The sequence below is a fragment of the Entelurus aequoreus genome, linkage group LG08, assembly GCF_033978785.1.
Source record: "Entelurus aequoreus isolate RoL-2023_Sb linkage group LG08, RoL_Eaeq_v1.1, whole genome shotgun sequence".
NCBI lineage: Eukaryota > Metazoa > Chordata > Actinopteri > Syngnathiformes > Syngnathidae > Entelurus > Entelurus aequoreus.
The window spans coordinates 67,053,575-67,078,775 of record NC_084738.1 but is presented as its reverse complement, the minus strand read 5'-3'; the positions used below and the strand labels follow the sequence as shown (position 1 = coordinate 67,078,775).

General features: G+C 33.9%; 1 protein-coding gene across 1 annotated transcript in view; it reads right to left on the bottom strand.

Moving 5' to 3' along the window:
• The window catches only part of fyb1b (FYN binding protein 1 b), a 55,790-nt gene that overhangs the window by 13,891 nt on the left and 16,698 nt on the right, over window positions 1-25,201 (bottom strand). Inside the window, exons 2-6 of the mRNA XM_062057127.1 lie at window positions 21,718-22,525; window positions 2,500-2,623; window positions 2,344-2,426; window positions 2,247-2,269; window positions 2,108-2,163 (exon numbers count right to left, since the gene is read on the bottom strand). Coding sequence (XP_061913111.1) covers window positions 2,108-2,163; window positions 2,247-2,269; window positions 2,344-2,426; window positions 2,500-2,623; window positions 21,718-22,525 — 1,094 coding nt within the window. The remainder of the gene's footprint in view (window positions 1-2,107; window positions 2,164-2,246; window positions 2,270-2,343; window positions 2,427-2,499; window positions 2,624-21,717; window positions 22,526-25,201) is intronic.

Here is a 25,201-nt window from a genome sequence, read left to right as displayed (position 1 = left end):
TTCAGTAAAAATAATTACATTATTAATAATAATAATAATAGTGATTTAAAAAATACTACTTAAAATGTATTTTATGGAAATCTTTTTTTTTTAAAAGTAATTCATACATCAGGTTGATGTACTTTTTTTGACATTATTGAAAAAATAGATATTACTGCCAATCATTGACTCATGTTAGTGTTTAGTAAAAATAATTATATTAATAATAACAATAATAAAAATAATAATAGTGATTAAAAATACTATTTAAAATGTAATTTATGGAAATATTTTTTTTTTTTCAAGTAATTCATATATCAGGTCGATGTACTTTTTTTTTTTTTTTACATTATTTAAAACATTTATATTACTGCCATTAATTGACCCATGTTAGTGTTCAGTAAAAATAATTATATTAATAATAGTGATTAAAAAATACTACTTAAAATTTATTTTATGGAAATCTTTTTTTTTTTTTTAAAGTAATTCATATATCAGTTTGATGTACTTTTTTTTTTTACAATATTGAAAAAATTAACATTAGTGCCAATCATTGACCCATGTTAGTGTTCAGTAAAAATAATTATATTAACAATAATAATAATAATAATAATAATAATAATAATAATAATAAAAATAAGAGTGATTAAAAAATACTACTTAAAATGTATTTTATGGAAATCTTTTTTTTTTTTTTTAAGTAATTCATATATCACGTCGATGTACTTTTTTTTTTTACAATATTGAAAAAATTAACATTACTGCCAATCATTGACCCATGTTAGTGTTCAGTAAAAATAATTATATTAATAATAATAATAATAATAATAATAATAATAATAATAATAATAATAATAATAATAATAGTGATTAAAAAATACTACTTAAAATGTATTTTATGGAAATCTTTTTTTTTTTTTAAGTAATTCATATATCACGTCGAAGTACTTTTTTTTTACATTATTGAAAAAATAAATATTACTGCCAATCATTGACCCATGTTAGTGTTTAGTAAAAATAATTATATTAATAATACCCGAAAGGAACAAGCGGTAGAAAAATGGATGGATGGATAATAATAATAATGATAAAAAATACTATTTAAAATGTAATTAATGGAAATCTTTTTTTTAAATTAATTCATATATCAGGTCAATGTGCTTTTTTTTGGACATTATGGAAAAAATAAATATTACTGCCAATCATTGACCCATATTAGTGTTCAGTAAAAATAATTATATTAACAATAATAATAATAATAATATTGATTAAAACATATTACTTAAAATGTATGGAAATCTTTTTTTATTCTCAAGAAATTCAAATATCAGGTCGATTCCTGACATTACTGAAACAATAAATATTGCTGCCAATCATAGACCCATGTTAGGGTTTAGTAAAAATTATTATATTAATAATACCCGAAAGGGACAAGCGGTAGAAAAATGGATGGATGGATGGATGGATAATAATAATAATGATAAAAAATACTATTTAAAATGTAATTAATGGAAAACTTTTTTTTAAATTAATTCATATATCAGGTCCATGTGCTTTTTTTTGGACATTATGGAAAAAATAAATATTAATATTACTGCCAATCATTGACCCATATTAGTGTTCAGTAAAAATAATTATATTAACAATAATAATAATAATAATATTGATTAAAAAATATTACTTAAAATTTATGGAAATCTTTTTTTATTCTCAAGAAATTCAAATATCAGGTCGATTCCTGACATTATTGAAAAAATAAATATTGCTGCCAATCATAGACCCATGTTAGTGTTTAGTAAAAAATATTATATTAATAATAATAATAATAATGATACAAAATACTACTTAAAATGTAATTTATGTAATATCATCTTTTTTTACCAAGTAATTCATATATCAGGCAGACATACTTTTTTCTGACATTATTGAAAAAATAAATATTGCTACACATCATGAACCCATCTCAGAGCTTACTACTAAAAATAGCAATAATAAAATACTTTAAAATGTAAATTCATTTATTTTTGTCCCGAGACCTTATTTTAGGCTGCAAAGTGCTTTTGAAAGATCGGCCCGTTTAAAATGAAAACAACATTCGCATGTAACGTCAACATTTCCATTTGCTCACCACGGTTCATCGAGAGGCTCGTACACATCGTCGCTGCTGCCCTCGTCTTCTTCCTCCTGGGCGGTTGAAAAAAAACAGAATGAATTGAGTGTTCATTGTCGCTAACTACTGTGCTAATAGCGCGCGTTGAAAGTGTCACCTTGGCCCTCTGACTTGGATGAGCTAGACGGGAGCACAAAGACAAAAGAAATGACAAGAGTCCTGGGAATGGTTGTAAATATTTGACGAGAGGCGACCTGTGGACGGCGGTAGAGGCGGAGGAGGCGGAGACTTCATCCTGACGTCCTCGACGTCGTCGTAAGACTCTTCTTGGTGCATGCTGCAACATGGAAGTACACCTTTTTGTAACATCGGCCGAACTTTCATCACTGCACGTGTGTGTGGCCCTTTACGTGCTCCCAAAGGGTCGCGGCGGCAGACTTGGGAGTGCACTTTGTGGCGGCTGGGCGGTGTGGTTGCTATGGTTACCAGGAGCCAAAGTCGTCGGGGGCACGCTTCTGTCGAAAGTGCCACTTCCTGCCAGAGACAAGACATTGTTGAGATGAAAACGTAGCCACTTAAATAGCTTGTCACTTATTGTGAATGTAACAGAATCATATTTATTAGTACTTATACGCTAGGGATGTAACTGTATCATATTTATTAGTACTTATACGCTAGGGATGTAACTGTATCATATTTATTAGTACTTATACGCTAGGGATGTAACGGTATCATATTTATTAGTACTTATACGCTAGGGATGTAAAGGTATCATATTTATTAGTACTTATACGCTAGGGATGTAACAGTATCATATTTATTAGAACTTATACGCTAGGGATGTAACAGTATCATATTTATTAGTACTTATACGCTAGGGATGTAACAGTATCATATTTATTAGTACCTATACGCTAGGGATGTAACAGTGTCATATTTATTAGTACTTATACGCTAGGGATGTAACGGTATCATATTTATTAGTACTTATACGCTAGGGATGTAACGGTATCATATTTATTAGTACTTATACGCTAGGGATGTAACGGTATCATATTTATTAGTACTTATACGCTAGGGATGTAACGGTATCATATTTATTAGAACTTATACGCTAGGGATGTAACGGTATCATATTTATCAGTACTCATACGCTAGGGATGTAACGGTATCATATTTATTAGTACTTATACGCTAGGGATGTAACGGTATCATATTTATTAGTACTTCTACGCTAGGGATGTAACGGTATCATATTTATTAGTACTTATACACTAGGGATGTAACGGTATCATATTTATTAGAACTTATATGCTAGGGATGTAACAGTATCATATTTATTAGTACTTATACGCTAGGGATGTAACGGTATCATATTTATTAGTACTTATACGCTAGGGATGTAACGGTATCATATTTATTAGTAATTATACGCTAGGAATGTAACGGTATCATATTTATTAGTACTTATACGCTAGGGATGTAACAGTATCATTTTTATTAGTACTTATACGCTAGGGATGTAACAGTGTCATATTTATTAGTACTTATACGCTAGGGATGTAACGGTATCATATTTATTAGTACCTATACGCTAGGGATGTAACGGTATCATATTTATTAGTACTTATACGCTAGGGATGTAACGGTATCATATTTATTAGTACTTATACGCTAGGGATGTAACAGTATCATATTTATTAGTACTTATACGCTAGGGATGTAACAGTGTCATATTTATTAGTACTTATACGCTAGGGATGTAACAGTATCATATTTATTAGTACTTATACGCTAGGGATGTAACGGTATCATATTTATTAGTACTTATACGCTAGGGATGTAACGGTATCATATTTATTAGTACTTATACGCTAGGGATGTAACTGTATCATATTTATTAGTACTTATACGCTAGGGATGTAACGGTATCATATTTATTAGTACTTATACGCTAGGGATGTAACGGTATCATATTTATTAGTACTTATACGCTAGGGATGTAACGGTATCAAATTTATTAGTACTTATACGCTAGGGATGTAACGGTATCATATTTATTAGTACTTATACGCTAGGGATGTAACGGTATCATATTTATTAGTACTTATACGCTAGGGATGTAACGGTATCATATTTATTAGTACTTATACGCTAGGGATGTAACGGTATCATATTTATTAGTACCTATACGCTAGGGATGTAACGGTATCATATTTATTAGTACTTATACGCTAGGGATGTAACGGTATCATATTTATTAGTACTTATACGCTAGGGATGTAACGGTATCATATTTATTAGTACTTATACGCTAGGGATGTAACGTATCATATTTATTAGTACTTATACGCTAGGGATGTAACGTATCATATTTATTAGTACTTATACGCTAGGGATGTGAGGGTATCATATTTATTAGAACTTATACGCTAGGGATGTAACTGTATCATATTTATTAGTACTTATACGCCAGGGATGTAACGGTATCATATTTATTAGTACTTATACGCTAGGGATGTAACGTATCATATTTATTAGTACTTATACGCTAGGGATGTAACGGTATCATATTTATTAGTACTTATACGCTAGGGATGTAAGGGTATCATATTTATTAGAACTTATACGCTAGGGATGTAACGGTATCATATTTATTAGTACTTATACGCTAGGGATGTAACAGTATCATATTTATTAGTACCTATACGCTAGGGATGTAACGGTATCATATTCATTAGTACTTATACGCTAGGGATGTAAGGGTATCATATTTATTAGTACTTATACGCTAGGGATGTAACGGTATCATATTTATTAGTACTTATACGCTAGGGATGTAACGGTATCATATTTATTAGTACCTATACGCTAGGGATGTAACGGTATCATATTCATTAGTACCTATACGCTAGGGATGTAACATATTCATTAGTACCTATACGCTAGGGATGTAACGGAATCATATTAATTAGTACCTATACGCTAGGGATGTAACGGTATCATATTTATTAGTACTTATACGCTTGGGATGTAACGGTATAATATTCTTTAGTACTTATACGCTAGGGATGTAACGGTATCATATTTATTAGTACTTATACGCTAGGGATGTAACGGTATCATATTTATTAGTACTTATGCGCTAGGGATGTAACGGTATCATATTTATTAGTACTTATACGCTAGGGATGTAACGGTATCATATTTATTAAACGGTATCATATTTATTAGTACTTATACGCTAGGGATGTAAAGGTATCATATTTATTAGTACTTATACGCTAGGGATGTAACGGTATCATATTTATTAGAACTTATACGCTAGGGATGTAACGTATCATATTTATTAGTACTTATACGCTAGGGATGTAACGGTATCATATTTATTAGTACTTATACGCTAGGGATGTAACGGTATCATTTTTATTAGTACTTATACGCTAGGGATGTAACGGTATCGTATTTATTAGTACTTATACGCTAGGGATGTAACGGTATCGTATTTATTAGTACTCATACACTAGGGATGTAACGGTATCATATTTATTAGTACTTATACGCTAAGGATGTAACTGTATCATATTTATTAGTACTTATACGCTAGGGATGTAACGGTATCATATTTATTAGTACTTATACGCTAGGGATGTAACGGTATCATATTTATTAGTACTTATACGCTAGGGATGTAACGGTATCATATTTATTAGTACTTATCCGCTAGGGATGTAACGGTATCATATTTATCAGTACTCATACGCTAGGGATGTAACGGTATCATATTTATTAGCACTTATACGCTAGGGATGTAACGGTATCATATTTATTAGTACCTGTACGCTAGGGATGTAACGGTATCATATTCATTAGTACGTATACGCTAGGGATGTAAGGGTATCATATTTATTAGTACCTATACGCTAGGGATGTAACGGTATCATATTTATTAGTACTTATACGCTAGGGATGTAACGGTATCATATTCATTAGTACCTATACGCTAGGGATGTAACATATTCATTAGTACCTATACGCTAGGGATGTAACGGTATCATATTCATTAGTACCTATACGCTAGGGATGTAACGGTATTACATTCATTAGTACTTATACGCTAGGGATGTAACGGTATCATATTCATTAGTACTTATACGCTAGGGATGTAACGGTATCATATTTATTAGTACTTATATGCTAGGGATGTAACAGTATCATATTTATTAGTACTTATACGCTAGGGATGTAACGGTATCATATTTATTAGTACTTATACGCTAGGGATGTAACGGTATCATATTTATTAGTACTTCTACGCTAGGGATGTAACGGTATCATATTTATTAGTACTTATACGCTAGGGATGTAACGGTATCATATATATTAGAACTTATACGCTAGGGATGTAACGGTATCATATTTATTAGTACTTATACGCTAGGGATGTAACGGTATCATATTTATTAGTACTTATACGCTAGGGATGTAACAGTATCATATTTATTAGTACTTATACGCTAGGGATGTAACAGTGTCATATTTATTAGTACTTATACGCTAGGGATGTAACAGTATCATATTTATTAGTACTTATACGCTAGGGATGTAACGGTATCATATTTATTAGTACTTATACGCTAGGGATGTAACGGTATCATATTTATTAGTACTTATACGCTAGGGATGTAACTGTATCATATTTATTAGTACTTATACGCTAGGGATGTAACGGTATCATATTTATTAGTACTTATACGCTAGGGATGTAACGGTATCATATTTATTAGTACTTATACGCTAGGGATGTAACGGTATCAAATTTATTAGTACTTATACGCTAGGGATGTAACGGTATCATATTTATTAGTACTTATACGCTAGGGATGTAACGGTATCATATTTATTAGTACTTATACGCTAGGGATGTAACGGTATCATATTTATTAATACCTATACGCTAGGGATGTAACGGTATCATATTTATTAGTACTTATACGCTAGGGATGTAACGGTATCATATTTATTAGTACTTATACGCTAGGGATGTAACGGTATCATATTTATTAGTACTTATACGCTAGGGATGTAACGTATCATATTTATTAGTACTTATACGCTAGGGATGTAACGTATCATATTTATTAGTACTTATACGCTAGGGATGTGAGGGTATCATATTTATTAGAACTTATACGCTAGGGATGTAACTGTATCATATTTATTAGTACTTATACGCCAGGGATGTAACGGTATCATATTTATTAGTACTTATACGCTAGGGATGTAACGTATCATATTTATTAGTACTTATACGCTAGGGATGTAACGGTATCATATTTATTAGTACTTATACGCTAGGGATGTAAGGGTATCATATTTATTAGAACTTATACGCTAGGGATGTAACGGTATCATATTTATTAGTACTTATACGCTAGGGATGTAACAGTATCATATTTATTAGTACCTATACGCTAGGGATGTAACGGTATCATATTCATTAGTACTTATACGCTAGGGATGTAAGGGTATCATATGTATTAGTACTTATACGCTAGGGATGTAACGGTATCATATTTATTAGTACTTATACGCTAGGGATGTAACGGTATCATATTTATTAGTACCTATACGCTAGGGATGTAACGGTATCATATTCATTAGTACCTATACGCTAGGGATGTAACATATTCATTAGTACCTATACGCTAGGGATGTAACGGAATCATATTAATTAGTACCTATACGCTAGGGATGTAACGGTATCATATTTATTAGTACTTATACGCTTGGGATGTAACGGTATAATATTCTTTAGTACTTATACGCTAGGGATGTAACGGTATCATATTTATTAGTACTTATACGCTAGGGATGTAACGGTATCATATTTATTAGTACTTATGCGCTAGGGATGTAACGGTATCATATTTATTAGTACTTATACGCTAGGGATGTAACGGTATCATATTTATTAAACGGTATCATATTTATTAGTACTTATACGCTAGGGATGTAAAGGTATCATATTTATTAGTACTTATACGCTAGGGATGTAACGGTATCATATTTATTAGAACTTATACGCTAGGGATGTAACGTATCATATTTATTAGTACTTATACGCTAGGGATGTAACGGTATCATATTTATTAGTACTTATACGCTAGGGATGTAACGGTATCATATTTATTAGTACTTATACGCTAGGGATGTAACGGTATCGTATTTATTAGTACTTATACGCTAGGGATGTAACGGTATCGTATTTATTAGTACTCATACACTAGGGATGTAACGGTATCATATTTATTAGTACTTATACGCTAGGGATGTAACTGTATCATATTTATTAGTACTTATACGCTAGGGATGTAACGGTATCATATTTATTAGTACTTATACGCTAGGGATGTAACGGTATCATATTTATTAGTACTTATACGCTAGGGATGTAACGGTATCATATTTATTAGTACTTATCCGCTAGGGATGTAACGGTATCATATTTATCAGTACTCATACGCTAGGGATGTAACGGTATCATATTTATTAGCACTTATACGCTAGGGATGTAACGGTATCATATTTATTAGTACCTGTACGCTAGGGATGTAACGGTATCATATTCATTAGTACGTATACGCTAGGGATGTAAGGGTATCATATTTATTAGTACCTATACGCTAGGGATGTAACGGTATCATATTTATTAGTACTTATACGCTAGGGATGTAACGGTATCATATTTATTAGTACCTATACGCTAGGGATGTAACGGCATCATATTCATTAGTACCTATACGCTAGGGATGTAACATATTCATTAGTACGTATACGCTAGGGATGTAAGGGTATCATATTCATTAGTACCTATACGCTAAGGATGTAACGGTATCATATTCATTAGTACTTATACGCTAGGGATGTAACGGTATCATATTCATTAGTACTTATACGCTAGGGATGTAACGGTATCCTATTCATCAGTACTTATACGCTAGGGATGTAACGGTATCATATTTATCAGTACTCATACGCTAGGGATGTAACGGTATCATATTTATTAGTACTTATACGCTAGGGATGTAACGGTATCATATTTATTAGTACTTATACGCTAGGGATGTAACGGTATCATATTTATTAGAACTTATACGCTAGGGATGTAACAGTATCATATTTATTAGTACTTATACGCTAGGGATGTAACGGTATCGTATTTATTAGTACTTATACGCTAGGGATGTAACGGTATCATATTTATTAGTACTTATACGCTAGGGATGTAAGGGTATCATATTTATTAGAACTTATACGCTAGGGATGTAACGGTATCATATTTATTAGTACTTATACGCTAGGGATGTAACAGTATCATATTTATTAGTACCTATACGCTAGGGATGTAACGGTATCATATTCATTAGTACTTATACGCTAGGGATGTAAGGGTATCATATTTATTAGTACTTATACGCTAGGGATGTAACGGTATCATATTTATTAGTACTTATACGCTAGGGATGTAACGGTATCATATTTATTAGTACCTATACGCTAGGGATGTAACGGTATCATATTCATTAGTACCTATACGCTAGGGATGTAACATATTCATTAGTACCTATACGCTAGGGATGTAACATATTCATTAGTACCTATACCCTAGGGATGTAACGGTATCATATTAATTAGTACCTATACGCTAGGGATGTAGCGGTATCATATTTATTAGTACTTATACGCTTGGGATGTAACGGTATAATATTCTTTAGTACTTATACGCTAGGGATGTAACGGTATCATATTTATTAGTACTTATACGCTAGGGATGTAACGGTATCATATATATTAGTACTTATACGCTAGGGATATAACGGTATCATATTTATTAAACGGTATCATATTTATTAGTACTTATACCCTAGGGATGTAACAGTATCATATTTATTAGTACTTATACGCTAGGGATGTAACAGTATCGTATTTATTAGTACTTATACGCTAGGGATGTAACGGTATCATATTTATTAGTACTTATACGCTAGGGATGTAACGGTATCATATTTATTAGTACTTATACACTAGGGATGTAACGGTATCATATTTATTAGTACTTATACGCTAGGGATGTAACGGTATCATATTTATTAGAACTTATACGCTAGGGATGTAACAGTATCATATTTGTTAGTACTTATACGCTAGGGATGTAACTGTATCATATTCATCAGTACTTATACGCTAGGGATGTAACGGTATCATATTTATTAGTACTTATACGCTAGGGATGTAACGGTATCATATTTATTAGTACTTATACGCTAGGGATGTAACGTATCATATTTATTAGTACTTATACGCTAGGGATGTAACGGTATCATATTCATTAGTACTTATACGCTAGGGATGTAACGGTATCATATTTATTAGTACTTATATGCTAGGGATGTAACGGTATCATATTTATTAGTACTTATAAGCTAGGGATGTAACGGTATCATATTTATTAGTACATATACGCTAGGGATGTAACGGTATCATATTTATTAGTACTTCTACGCTAGGGATGTAACAGTATCATATTTATTAGTACTTATACGCTAGGGATGTAACGGTATCCTATTTATTAGTACTTATACGCTAGGGATGTAAGGGTATCATATTTATTAGAACTTATACGCTAGGGATGTAACTGTATCATATTTATTAGTACTTATACGCTAGGGATGTAACGGTATCATATTTATTAGTACCTGTACGCTAGGGATGTAACGGTATCATATTCATTAGTACGTATACGCTAGGGATGTAAGGGTATCATATTTATTAGTACTTATACGCTAGGGATGTAACGGTATCATATTTATTAGTACTTATACGCTAGGGATGTAACGGTATCATATTTATTAGTACTTATATGCTAGGGATGTAACAGTATCATATTTATTAGTACTTATACGCTAGGGATGTAACGGTATCATATTTATTAGTACTTATACGCTAGGGATGTAACGGTATCATATTTATTAGAACTTATACGCTAGGAATGTAACGGTATCATATTTATTAGAACTTATACGCTAGGGATGTAACGTATCATATTTATTAGTACTTATACGCTATGGATGTAACGGTATCATATTTATTAGTACTTATACGCTAGGGATGTAACGGTATCATATTTATTAGAACTTATACGCTAGGGATGTAACAGTATCATATTTATTAGTACTTATACGCTAGGGATGTAACGGTATCATATTTATTAGTACTTATACGCTAGGGATGTAACGATATCATATTTATTAGTACTTATACGCTAGGGATGTAACAGTATCGTATTTATTAGTACTTATACGCTAGGGATGTAACGGTATCATATTTATTAGTACTTATACGCTAGGGATGTAACGGTATCATATTTATTAGTACTTATACGCTAGGGATGTAACGGTATCATATTTATTAGAACTTATACGGTGGGCGGTATAGCTCGGTTGGTAGAGCGGCCGTGCCATCAACCTGATAGTTGCAGGTTCGATCCCCGCTTCCGCCATCCTAGTCACTGCCGTTGTGTCCTTGGGCAAGACACTTTACCCACCTGCTCCCAGTGCCACCCACACTGGTTTAAATGTAACTTAGATATTGGGTTTTCACTATGTAAAGCGCTTTGAGTCACTAGAGAAAAGCGCTATATAAATATAATTCACTTCACTTCACTTCACTTATACGCTAGGGATGTAACAGTATCATATTTATTAGTACTTATACGCTAGGGATGTAACAGTATCGTATTTATTAGTACTTATACGCTAGGGATGTAACGGTATCATATTTATTAGTACTTATACGCTAGGGATGTAACGGTATCATATTTATTAGTACTTATACACTAGGGATGTAACGGTATCATATTTATTAGTACTTATACGCTAGGGATGTAACGGTATCATATTTATTAGAACTTATACGCTAGGGATGTAACAGTATCATATTTATTAGTACTTATACGCTAGGGATGTAACGGTATCCTATTTATTAGTACTTATACGCTAGGGATGTAACAGTGTCATATTTATTAGTACTTATACGCTAGGGATGTAACGGTATCGTATTTATTAGTACTTATACGCTAGGGATGTAACGGTATCATATTTATTAGTACTTATACGCTAGGGATGTAACAGTGTCATATTTATTAGTACTTATATGCTAGGGATGTAACAGTATCATATTTATTAGTACTTATACGCTAGGGATGTAACGGTATCATATTTATTAGTACTTATACGCTAGGGATGTAACAGTATCATATTTATTAGTACTTATACGCTAGGGATGTAACGGTATCATATTTATTAGTACTTATACGCTAGGGATGTAACGGTATCATATTTATTAGTACTTATACGCTAGGGATGTAACGGTATCATATTTATTAGTACTTCTACGCTAGGGATGTAACGGTATCATATTTATTAGTACTTATACGCTAGGGATGTAACAGTGTCATATTTATTAGTACTTATACGCTAGGGATGTAACGGTATCGTATTTATTAGTACTTATATGCTAGGGATGTAACGGTATCATATTTATTAGTACTTATACGCTAGGGATGTAACCATAAACGGAAATCATTTTCCAAAAAATCGATATGCTGTAATCTTATTTTTGTATATATATATATATATATATATATATATATATATATATATATATATATATATATATATATATATATATATATATATATATATATATATATATATATATATATATATATATATATATATATATATATATATATATATGATTATAGCCAATATTTCACTTATCTCATACTTTGTAGTCCAGTCGCTTTCAAAAATTTGATTTTCACTGAGTTTCTCTTTTTCTTTTTAGAGTAGTATTTGGTTCTGTCCCGAATGCGAGTCTTCTTCTTTCCGCTGCGTCATTGTGAGGAAGACACGTGACTGCTGCCGCCAGCAGGGCGGAGGCGGTACTGCACGGAGGCGCACTTCTCCCTCTCACTCACTGCAGTCCGAGATGAGTTTATTAGTTTATTTCATAACTCATTAACTTTCATTTGTAATGTATACAGCTGAACAAAAGGTGTCCAAAGTACTTCTTGTGGACAAAAAATACAATCTGCCTCACATTGAAAAGACAAAAAAAATAGTTTGTTGTGTGTAAAAGTTGACATTTTAAATGCAAGCAAATATTAAAACTTTTTTGGGGTCTGATTGTTCTTGAAGTCTATTTCAGGGCTGATCATATTTCGACCTACATTACATTGGTTGTAGTGTGTTTTGTAAGCAACAAATATTAAAAATGGCACAATTTTATTTTGAACAGGATCAAAGGACTAACTTTTGTTCGTACTTTGGCTTTTTCTTTGGCCTTTTTGGGGTTTTTTTCTGTAGATTTTCATCTTCTTTCAACAAGAGAACTGGCCCTAAACAAGGGTCTTTGCGTCAAAATGTACATCAAGTAAGTGGACTTTTTAGAAAATGTTAACTTCTTTTTACACCTGTAAATAACAAGCGATATTTGCGACATCATATCCAAGGGTGTCCTGATACAACGTTGATATTGGGCCGATACCGGCTAAAACAAACACGTATCGGCTTGCAAAGTATGACTGAGGTGTATATCAGCAAAATTAGCTAAAAAAAAAAAAAAGCTAAATGTTAGCATGCTAACAGGTATCATTCGTCAAGTAACAAAATATATGACGCTAAGGTGTATACCTGCAAAATTACACATTAGAAGCCAGCATGATGATGTTAGCATGCTAAATAAAATGTGTCAAAATATCTAACTCTAAGTTGTGTATCTATTTGTTTGAAATGCTAGCGTGCTAAGCTAAGCTAAGCTAAACGTTAGCACGCTAACAGGTATCATTCGTCAAGTAGCAAATATTTGATGCTGAGGTGTATACCTGCAAAATTATTTAAAACAAGCTATCATGCTAACATTAGCATGCAACAAGTACCAAAGTATGACTCAGGTGTACACCTACAAAATGAGCTAAAAAAGCTAAACGTTAGCATGCTAACAGGTATCAATCGTCAAGTAACAAAATATATGATGCTAAGGTGTATACCTGCAAAATTACACATTAAAAGCCAGCATGATGATGTTAGCATGCTAAAAAAAAACGTGTCAAGCGCCAAAATATCTAACTCTGAGTTGTGTACCTATTTGTTTGAAATGCTAGTGTGCTAATCTTAGCTAAGCTAAACATTAGCATGCTAACAGGTATCATTTGTCAAGTAGCAAAATATTTGATGCTGAGGTGTACACCTGCAAAACTAGCAAAACAAAAGTTAGCATGCCAACATTAGTATGTATGACTGAGGTGTATACCTGCAAAATTAACTAAAAAAAAAAAAAAAAAGCTAAACGTTAGCATGCTAACAGGTATCATTCGTCAAGTAGCAAATATTTGATGCTGAAGTGTACACCTGCAAAACTAGCAAAAAAAAAGCTAGCATTTCAACATTAGCATGTATGACTGAGGTGTATACCTGCAAAATTAGCTAAAAAAAAAGCTAAACGTTAGCATGCTAACAGGTATCATTCGTCAAGTAGCAAAATATTTGATGCTGAAATGTATACCTGCAAAACTAGCAAAAAAAAAGCTAGCATGCTAACATTAGCATGCAAGAAAGTATGACTGAGGTGTATACCTACAAAATTAGCTAAAAAAAAAAGCTAAACGTTAGCATGCTAACAGGTATCATTCGTCAAGTAGCAAAATATTTGGTGCTGAGGTGTACACCTGCAAAACTAGCAAAAAAAAAGTTAGCATGCCAACATTAGCATGTATGACTGAGGTGTATACCTGCAAAATTAACTAAAAAAAAAAAAAAGCTAAACGTTAGCATGCTAACAGGCATCATTCGTCAAGTAGCAAATATTTGATGCTAAGGTGTACACTTGCAAAACTAGCAAAAAAAAGTTAGCATGCCAACATTAGCATGTATGACTGAGGTGTATACCTGCAAAATTAGCTATAAAAAAAGCTAAACGTTAGCATGCTAACAGGTATCATTCGTCAAGTAGCAAAATATTTGATGCTGAAATGTATACCTGCAAAACGAGCAAAAAAAAAGCTAGCATGCTAACATTAGCATGCAACAAGTACCAAAGTATGACTGAGGTGTATACCTACAAAATTAGCTAAAAAAAAAAGCTAAACGTTAGCATGCTAACAGGTATCATTCGTCAAGTAGCAAAATATTTGATGCTGAGGTGTACACCTGCAAAACTAGCAAAAAAAAAGTTAGCATGCCAACATTAGCATGTATGACTGAGGTGTATACCTGCACAATTAACTAAAAAAAAAAAAAAAAGCTAAACGTTAGCATGCTAACAGGTATCATTCGTCAAGTAGCAAATATTTGATGCTGAAGTGTACACCTGCAAAACTAGCAAAAAAAAAGCTAGCATTTCAACATTAGCATGTATGACTGAGGTGTATACCTGCAAAATTAGCTTAAAAAAAGCTAAACGTTAGCATGCTAACAGGTATCATTCGTCAAGTAGCAAAATATTTGATGCTGAAATGTATACCTGCAAAACTAGCAAAAAAAAAGCTAGCATGCTAACATTAGCATGCAAGAAAGTATGACTGAGGTGTATACCTACAAAATTAGCTAAAAAAAAAAAGCTAAACGTTAGCATGCTAACAGGTATCATTCATCAAGTAGCAAAATATTTGGTGCTGAGGTGTACACATGCAAAACTAGCAAAAAAAAAGTTAGCATGCCAACATTAGCATGTATGACTGAGGTGTATACCTGCAAAATTAACTAAAAAAAAAAAAAAAAAGCTAAACGTTAGCATGCTAACAGGTATCATTCGTCAAGTAGCAAATATTTGATGCTGAAGTGTACACCTGCAAAACTAGCAAAAAAAAGCTAGCATTTCAACATTAGCATGTATGACTGAGGTGTATACCTGCAAAATTAGCTAAAAAAAAGCTAAACGTTAGCATGCTAACAGGTATCATTCGTCAAGTAGCAAAATATTTGATGCTGAAATGTATACCTGCAAAACTAGCAAAAAAAAAGCTAGCATGCTAACATTAGCATGCAACAAGTACCAAAGTATGACTGAGGTGTATACCTACAAAATTAGCTAAAAAAAAAGCTAAACGTTAGCATGCTAACAGGTATCATTCGTCAAGTAGCAAAATATTTGATGCTGAGGTGTACACCTGCAAAACTAGCAAAAAAAAAGTTAGCATGCCAACATTAGCATGTATGACTGAGGTGTATACCTGCAAAATTAACTAAAAAAAAAAAAAAAGCTAAACGTTAGCATGCTAACAGGTATCATTCGTGAAGTAGCAAATATTTGATGCTGAAGTGTACACCTGCAAAACTAGCAAAAAAAAGCTAGCATGCCAACATTAGCATGTATGACTGAGGTGTATACCTGCAAAATTAGCTAAAAAGAAAGCCAAACGTTAGTATGCTAACAGGTATCATTCGTCAAGTAGCAAAATATTTGATGCTGAAATGTATACCTGCAAAACTAGCAAAAAAAAGCTAGCATGCTAACATTAACATGCAAGAAAGTATGACTGAGGTGTATACCTACAAAATTAGCTAAAAAAAAAAGCTAAACGTTAGCATGCTAACAGGTATCATTCGTCAAGTAGCAAAATATTTGATGCTGAGGTGTACACCTGCAAAACTAGCAAAAAAAAATTTAGCATGCCAACATTAGCATGTATGACTGAGGTGTATACCTGCAAAATTAACTAAAAAAAAAAAAAAAGCTAAACGTTAGCATGCTAACAGGTATCATTCGTCAAGTAGCAAATATTTGATGCTGAGGTGTACACTTGCAAAACTAGCAAAAAAAAGTTAGCATGCCAACATTAGCATGTATGACTGAGGTGTATACCTGCAAAATTAGCTAAAAAAAAAGCTAAACGTTAGCATGCTAACAGGTATCATTCGTCAAGTAGCAAAATATTTGATGCTGAAATGTATACCTGCAAAACTAGCAAAAAAAAAGCTAGCATGCTAACATTAGCATGCAACAAGTACCAAAGTATGACTGAGGTGTATACCTACAAAATTAGTTTAAAAAAAAGCTAAACGTTAGCATGCTAACAGGTATCATTCGTCAAGTAGCAAAATATTTGATGCTGAGGTATACACCTGCAAAACTAGCAAAAAAAAAGTTAGCATGCCAACATTAGCATGTATGACTGAGGTGTATACCTGCAAAATTAACTAAAAAAAAAAAAAAAGCTAAACGTTAGCATGCCAACAGGTATCATTCGTCAAGTAGCAAATATTTGATGCTGAAGTGTACACCTGCAAAACTAGCAAAAAAAAGCTAGCATGCCAACATTAGCATGTATGACTGAGGTGTATACCTGCAAAATTAGCTTAAAAAAAGCCAAACGTTAGTATGCTAACAGGTATCATTCGTCAAGTAGCAAAATATTTGATGCTGAAATGTATACCTGAAAAACTAGCAAAAAAAAAGCTACCATGCTAACATTAGCATGGAACAAGTACCAAAGTATGACTGAGGTGTATACCTACAAAATTAGCTAAAAAAAAAAGCTAAACGTTAGCATGCTAACAGGTATCATTCGTCAAGTAGCAAAATATTTGATGCTGAGGTGTACACCTGCAAAACTAGCAAAAAAAAAGTTAGCATGCCAACATTAGCATGTATGACTGAGGTGTATACCTGCACAATTAACTAAAAAAAAAAAAAAAAGCTAAACGTTAGCATGCTAACAGGTATCATTCGTCAAGTAGCAAATATTTGATGCTGAAGTGTACACCTGCAAAACTAGCAAAAAAAAAGCTAGCATTTCAACATTAGCATGTATGACTGAGGTGTATACCTGCAAAATTAGCTTAAAAAAAGCTAAACGTTAGCATGCTAACAGGTATCATTCGTCAAGTAGCAAAATATTTGATGCTGAAATGTATACCTGCAAAACTAGCAAAAAAAAAGCTAGCATGCTAACATTAGCATGCAAGAAAGTATGACTGAGGTGTATACCTACAAAATTAGCTAAAAAAAAAAAGCTAAACGTTAGCATGCTAACAGGTATCATTCATCAAGTAGCAAAATATTTGGTGCTGAGGTGTACACATGCAAAACTAGCAAAAAAAAAGTTAGCATGCCAACATTAGCATGTATGACTGAGGTGTATACCTGCAAAATTAACTAAAAAAAAAAAAAAAAAGCTAAACGTTAGCATGCTAACAGGTATCATTCGTCAAGTAGCAAATATTTGATGCTGAAGTGTACACCTGCAAAACTAGCAAAAAAAAGCTAGCATTTCAACATTAGCATGTATGACTGAGGTGTATACCTGCAAAATTAGCTAAAAAAAAGCTAAACGTTAGCATGCTAACAGGTATCATTCGTCAAGTAGCAAAATATTTGATGCTGAAATGTATACCTGCAAAACTAGCAAAAAAAAAGCTAGCATGCTAACATTAGCATGCAACAAGTACCAAAGTATGACTGAGGTGTATACCTACAAAATTAGCTAAAAAAAAAGCTAAACGTTAGCATGCTAACAGGTATCATTCGTCAAGTAGCAAAATATTTGATGCTGAGGTGTACACCTGCAAAACTAGCAAAAAAAAAGTTAGCATGCCAACATTAGCATGTATGACTGAGGTGTATACCTGCAAAATTAACTAAAAAAAAAAAAAAAGCTAAACGTTAGCATGCTAACAGGTATCATTCGTGAAGTAGCAAATATTTGATGCTGAAGTGTACACCTGCAAAACTAGCAAAAAAAAGCTAGCATGCCAACATTAGCATGTATGACTGAGGTGTATACCTGCAAAATTAGCTAAAAAGAAAGCCAAACGTTAGTATGCTAACAGGTATCATTCGTCAAGTAGCAAAATATTTGATGCTGAAATGTATACCTGCAAAACTAGCAAAAAAAAGCTAGCATGCTAACATTAACATGCAAGAAAGTATGACTGAGGTGTATACCTACAAAATTAGCTAAAAAAAAAAGCTAAACGTTAGCATGCTAACAGGTATCATTCGTCAAGTAGCAAAATATTTGATGCTGAGGTGTACACCTGCAAAACTAGCAAAAAAAAATTTAGCATGCCAACATTAGCATGTATGACTGAGGTGTATACCTGCAAAATTAACTAAAAAAAAAAAAAAAGCTAAACGTTAGCATGCTAACAGGTATCATTCGTCAAGTAGCAAATATTTGATGCTGAGGTGTACACTTGCAAAACTAGCAAAAAAAAGTTAGCATGCCAACATTAGCATGTATGACTGAGGTGTATACCTGCAAAATTAGCTAAAAAAAAAGCTAAACGTTAGCATGCTAACAGGTATCATTCGTCAAGTAGCAAAATATTTGATGCTGAAATGTATACCTGCAAAACTAGCAAAAAAAAAGCTAGCATGCTAACATTAGCATGCAACAAGTACCAAAGTATGACTGAGGTGTATACCTACAAAATTAGTTTAAAAAAAAGCTAAACGTTAGCATGCTAACAGGTATCATTCGTCAAGTAGCAAAATATTTGATGCTGAGGTATACACCTGCAAAACTAGCAAAAAAAAAGTTAGCATGCCAACATTAGCATGTATGACTGAGGTGTATACCTGCAAAATTAACTAAAAAAAAAAAAAAAGCTAAACGTTAGCATGCCAACAGGTATCATTCGTCAAGTAGCAAATATTTGATGCTGAAGTGTACACCTGCAAAACTAGCAAAAAAAAGCTAGCATGCCAACATTAGCATGTATGACTGAGGTGTATACCTGCAAAATTAGCTTAAAAAAAGCCAAACGTTAGTATGCTAACAGGTATCATTCGTCAAGTAGCAAAATATTTGATGCTGAAATGTATACCTGAAAAACTAGCAAAAAAAAAGCTACCATGCTAACATTAGCATGGAACAAGTACCAAAGTATGACTGAGGTGTATACCTACAAAATTAGCTAAAAAAAAAAGCTAAACGTTAGCATGCTAACAGGTATCATTCGTCAAGTAGCAAAATATTTGATGCTGAGGTGTACACCTGCAAAACTAGCAAAAAAAAAGTTAGCATGCCAACATTAGCATGTATGACTGAGGTGTATACCTGCAAAATTAACTAAAAAAAAAAAAAAAAGCTAAACGTTAGCATGCTAACAGGTATCATTCGTCAAGTAGCAAATATTTGATGCTGAAGTGTACACCTGCAAAACTAGCAAAAAAAAGCTAGCATTTCAACATTAGCATGTATGACTGAGGTGTATACCTGCAAAATTAGCTAAAAAAAAGCTAAACGTTAGCATGCTAACAGGTATCATTCGTCAAGTAGCAAAATATTTGATGCTGAAATGTATACCTGCAAAACTAGCAAAAAAAAAGCTACCATGCTAACATTAGCATGCAACAAGTACCAAAGTATGACTGAGGTGTATACCTACAAAATTAGCTAAAAAAAAAAGCTAAACGTTAGCATGCTAACAGGTATCATTCGTCAAGTAGCAAAATATTTGATGCTGAGGTGTACACCTGCAAAACTAGCAAAAAAAAGTTAGCATGCCAACATTAGCATGTATGACTGAGGTGTATACCTGCAAAATTAACTAAAAAAAAAAAAAAAGCTAAACGTTAGCATGCTAACAGGTATCATTCGTCAAGTAGCAAATATTTGATGCTGAAGTGTACACCTGCAAAACTAGCAAAAAAAAGCTAGCATGCCAACATTAGCATGTATGACTGAGGTGTATACCTGCAAAATTAGCTAAAAAAAAGCAAAATGTTAGCACGCTAACAGGTATCATTCGTCAAGTAGCATTTGATGCTGAGTTGTATACCTGCAAAAGTAGCAAAAAAAAGCTAGCATGCTAACATTAACATGCAAGAAAGTATGACTGAGGTGTATACCTACAAAATTAGCTAAAAAAAAAAAAGCTAAACGTTAGCATGCTAACAGGTATCATTCGTCAAGTAGCAAAATATTTGATGCTGAGGTGTACACCTGCAAAACTAGCAAAAAAAAAGTTAGCATGCCAACATTAGCATGTATGACTGAGGTGTATACCTGCAAAATTAACTAAAAAAAAAAAAAAAAGCTAAACGTTAGCATGCTAACAGGTATCATTCGTCAAGTAGCAAATATTTGATGCTGAAGTGTACACCTGCAAAACTAGCAAAAAAAAGCTAGCATGCCAACATTAGCATGTATGACTGAGGTGTATACCTGCAAAATTAGCTAAAAAAAAGCCAAACGTTAGTATGCTAACAGGTATCATTCGTCAAGTAGCAAATATTTGATGCTGAGTTGTATACCTGCAAAAGTAGCAAAAAAAGCTAGCATGCTAACATTAGCATGCAACAAGTACAACATTTTAACTGAGGTGTATACCTACAAAATTAGCTTTAAAAAAAAAAAGCTAAATGTTAGCATGCTAACAGGTATCATTCGTCAAGTAGCAAAATATTTGATGCTGAAATGTATACCTGCAAAACTAACAAAAAAAGGAGCTAGCATGCTAACATTAGCAACATTAGCTACCCCTGCTGTAGATGTTATGGGGGCACCAGTTTGACCCTGGAACAGACCATTTTGGATGTCAGTATGTCCATCTTACCAGCAGATCTTCTGAAGTCCTCCAGGTCCACGTTCGGGGGTCTGGCAGGCTTAGCCGGAGCAGGACCCAGAGTCAGACTGTTTGGGAGCGGGTTCCGTCCCGGTCCCGAGGCGGTGTCGCCGTTAGAGCCGCCATTAATGGGATTGTTAGCATCGTGGTTGTGAGAATGCTGCGAGGCAGGTTTCCTCAAGCTGGGCTTCTTGCTGGCTGGAGGCCTGGGAGGAGAGACCACCTGACTGTCTTGGAGGACCCCCTGTGGGGCGTTGGTTTCACTCTGCTGCCAGAGTCTCACCAAGCTGCTGCCGGGTTTCTGGTGCAAAGGGGGCATTCTGGGCGGCGTGGTGGGGTGTGGGGCCGGGGCCGGGGCCGGGGCCGGGGCCGGGGCCGGGGCCGGGGAGGAGCCACCGCTGGGCTTGCTGTCAGCAGGAGGAGGTTTAGGGAACGTGGGTTTGGGGCTGGAGATGGTCGGCTTGAGGGCTCCCTTTGGCGTCGGACTTGAAGCTTCGGGACTCTTCCCGAGTCCTCGATCGGGGACTTTACCGGTCCCATCCTGGCCGCGGTCAAACCTGTTTGTCAGGACTTTGGTTTTGTTGTGTCCAAGCGCCGGGTTTTTGAGGTGAGACGGTTTGGGAGGTGTGCCGCCGCCCGAGAGGCTCTCCAAGACGGGCTTCTTGGGCAGGGGGCCGGGGCCGCTGGAGAGGGTGGAGTTGAGGGGCGCCTTGGGTCGTCCCGGCGGTGACGGAGCGCTCTCGCCCACGCCGCCCGCTTGGAAGCGAGCCATGATGGCTTTGACGTCCGCCTTGTTCTCCTGCAACCAAGAATGGCAGAACTTTAGACTTCTTCTTTTCTGATGTGTCTGTAGCTTTAATGCTAATGAGACAGTGTGTGTGTGTGTGTGTGCGTGTGTGTGTGTGTGTGTGTGTGGATGACGCCACAGTTTCCAAAAACAATTGAAAATGTGGACTCGTCAGACCACAGAACACTTTTCCACCTTGCATCAGTCCATCTTAGATGAGCGTGTCTGGGTGTTGTTGATAAACGGCTTTGGCTTTGCATAGTAGAGTTTTAACTTGCCCTTACAGATGTAGCGACCGACTGTAGTTACTGACAGCGGGTTTTCTGAAGTGTTCCTGAGCCCATGTGGTGATATCCTTTACACGCCGATGTGGCTTTTTTTGATGCGGTACCGCCTGAGGGATCCAAGGTGTGTAATATCATGGCTTACGTGCAGTGATTTCTCCAGATTCTCTGAACCTTTTGATGATATTACGGAGCGTGGATGGTGAAGTCCCTAAATTCCTTGTTGAGAAATGTTGTTCTTCAACAATTTGCTCAGGCATTTGTGGACAAAGTGGTGACCCTCGCCCCGTCCTTGTTTGTGAATGAGTGAGCATTCCATGGAAGCTGCTTTTATACCCAATCATGGCACCCACCTGTTCCCAATTAGCCCGTTCACCTGTGGGATGTTCCGAATAAGTCTTTGATGAGCATTCCTCAACTTTCTCACTCTTTTTTGCCACTTGTGCCAGCTTTTTTTGAAACATGTTGCAGTCTATTCAATTGAATATAAGTTGAAAAGGATTTGCAAATCATTGTACTCTCTTTTTAGTTACCATTTACACAACGTGACAACTTCACTGCTTTTGTATATATATATATATATATATATATATATATATATATATATATATATATATATATATATAGATATATATATAGATATCAATATATATATATATATATATATATATATATATATAGATATCTATATATATATCTATATATATATATATATATATATATATATATATATATATATATATATATATATATATATATATCTATATATATATATATATATATATATATATATATATATATATATATATATATATATATATATATATAGATATATAGATATATATATATATATATATATATATATATATATATATATATATATATATATATATATATATATATATATATATATATATATATATATATATATATATATATATATATATATATATGAAATATTAAAAAAAATTTGGGGTCTGATTTTTCTTGAAGTCTGATCATATTTTGACCTACATTACATTGGTTGTAGTGTGTTTTGTACACAACAAATATTAAAAATGGCACAATTTTATTTTGAACAGGATCAAAGGACTAACTTTTGTTCGTACTTTGGCTTTTTCTTTGGCCTTTTTGGGGTTTTTTTCTGTAGATTTTCATCTTCTTTCAACAAGAGAACTGGCCCCAAACAAGGGTTGTTACGTCAAAATGTACATCAAGTAAGTGGACTTTTTAGAAAATGTTAACTTCTTTTTACACCTGTAAATAACAAGCGATATTTGCGACATCATATCCAAGGGTGTCCTGATACAACGTTGATATCGGGCCGATACCGGCTAAAACAAACACGTATCGGCTCGCAAAGTATGACTGAGGTGTATCAGCAAAATTAGCTAAAAAAAAAAAAAGCTAAATGTTAGCATGCTAACAGGTATCATTCGTCAAGTAACAAAATATTTGATGCTGAGGTGTATACCTGCAAAATTACACATTAGAAGCCAGCATGATGATGTTAGCATGCTAAATAAAATGTGTCAAAATATCTAACTCTGAGTTGTGTACCTATTTGTTTGAAATGCTAGCGTGCTAAGCTAAGCTAAGCTAAACGTTAGCACGCTAACAGGTATCATTCGTCAAGTAGCAAAAATTTGACGGCGAGGTGTATACCTGCAAAATTACACATTAGAAGCCAGCATGATGATGTTAGCATGCTAAATAAAATGTGTCAAAATATCTAACTCTGAGTTGTGTACCTATTTGTTTGAAATGCTAGCGTGCTAAGCTAAGCTAAGCTAAACGTTAGCACGCTAACAGGTATCATTCGTCAAGTAGCAAAAATTTGACGCCGAGGTGTATACCTGCAAAATTACACATTAGAAGCCAGCATGATGATGTTAGCATGCTAAATAAAATGTGTCAAAATATCTAACTCTGAGTTGTGTACCTATTTGTTTGAAATGCTAGCGTGCTAAGCTAAGCTAAGCTAAACGTTAGCACGCTAACAGGTATCATTCGTCAAGTAGCAAATATTTGACGCCGAGGTGTATACCTGCAAAATTACACATTAGAAGCCAGCATGATGATGTTAGCATGCTAAATAAAATGTGTCAAAATATCTAACTCTGAGTTGTGTACCTATTTGTTTGAAATGCTAGCGTGCTAAGCTAAGCTAAGCTAAACGTTAGCACGCTAACAGGTATCATTCGTCAAGTAGCAAATATTTGACGCCGAGGTGTATACCTGCAAAATTACACATTAGAAGCCAGCATGATGATGTTAGCATGCTAAATAAAATGTGTCAAAATATCTAACTCTGAGTTGTGTACCTATTTGTTTGAAATGCTAGCGTGCTAAGCTAAGCTAAGCTAAACGTTAGCACGCTAACAGGTATCATTCGTCAAGTAGC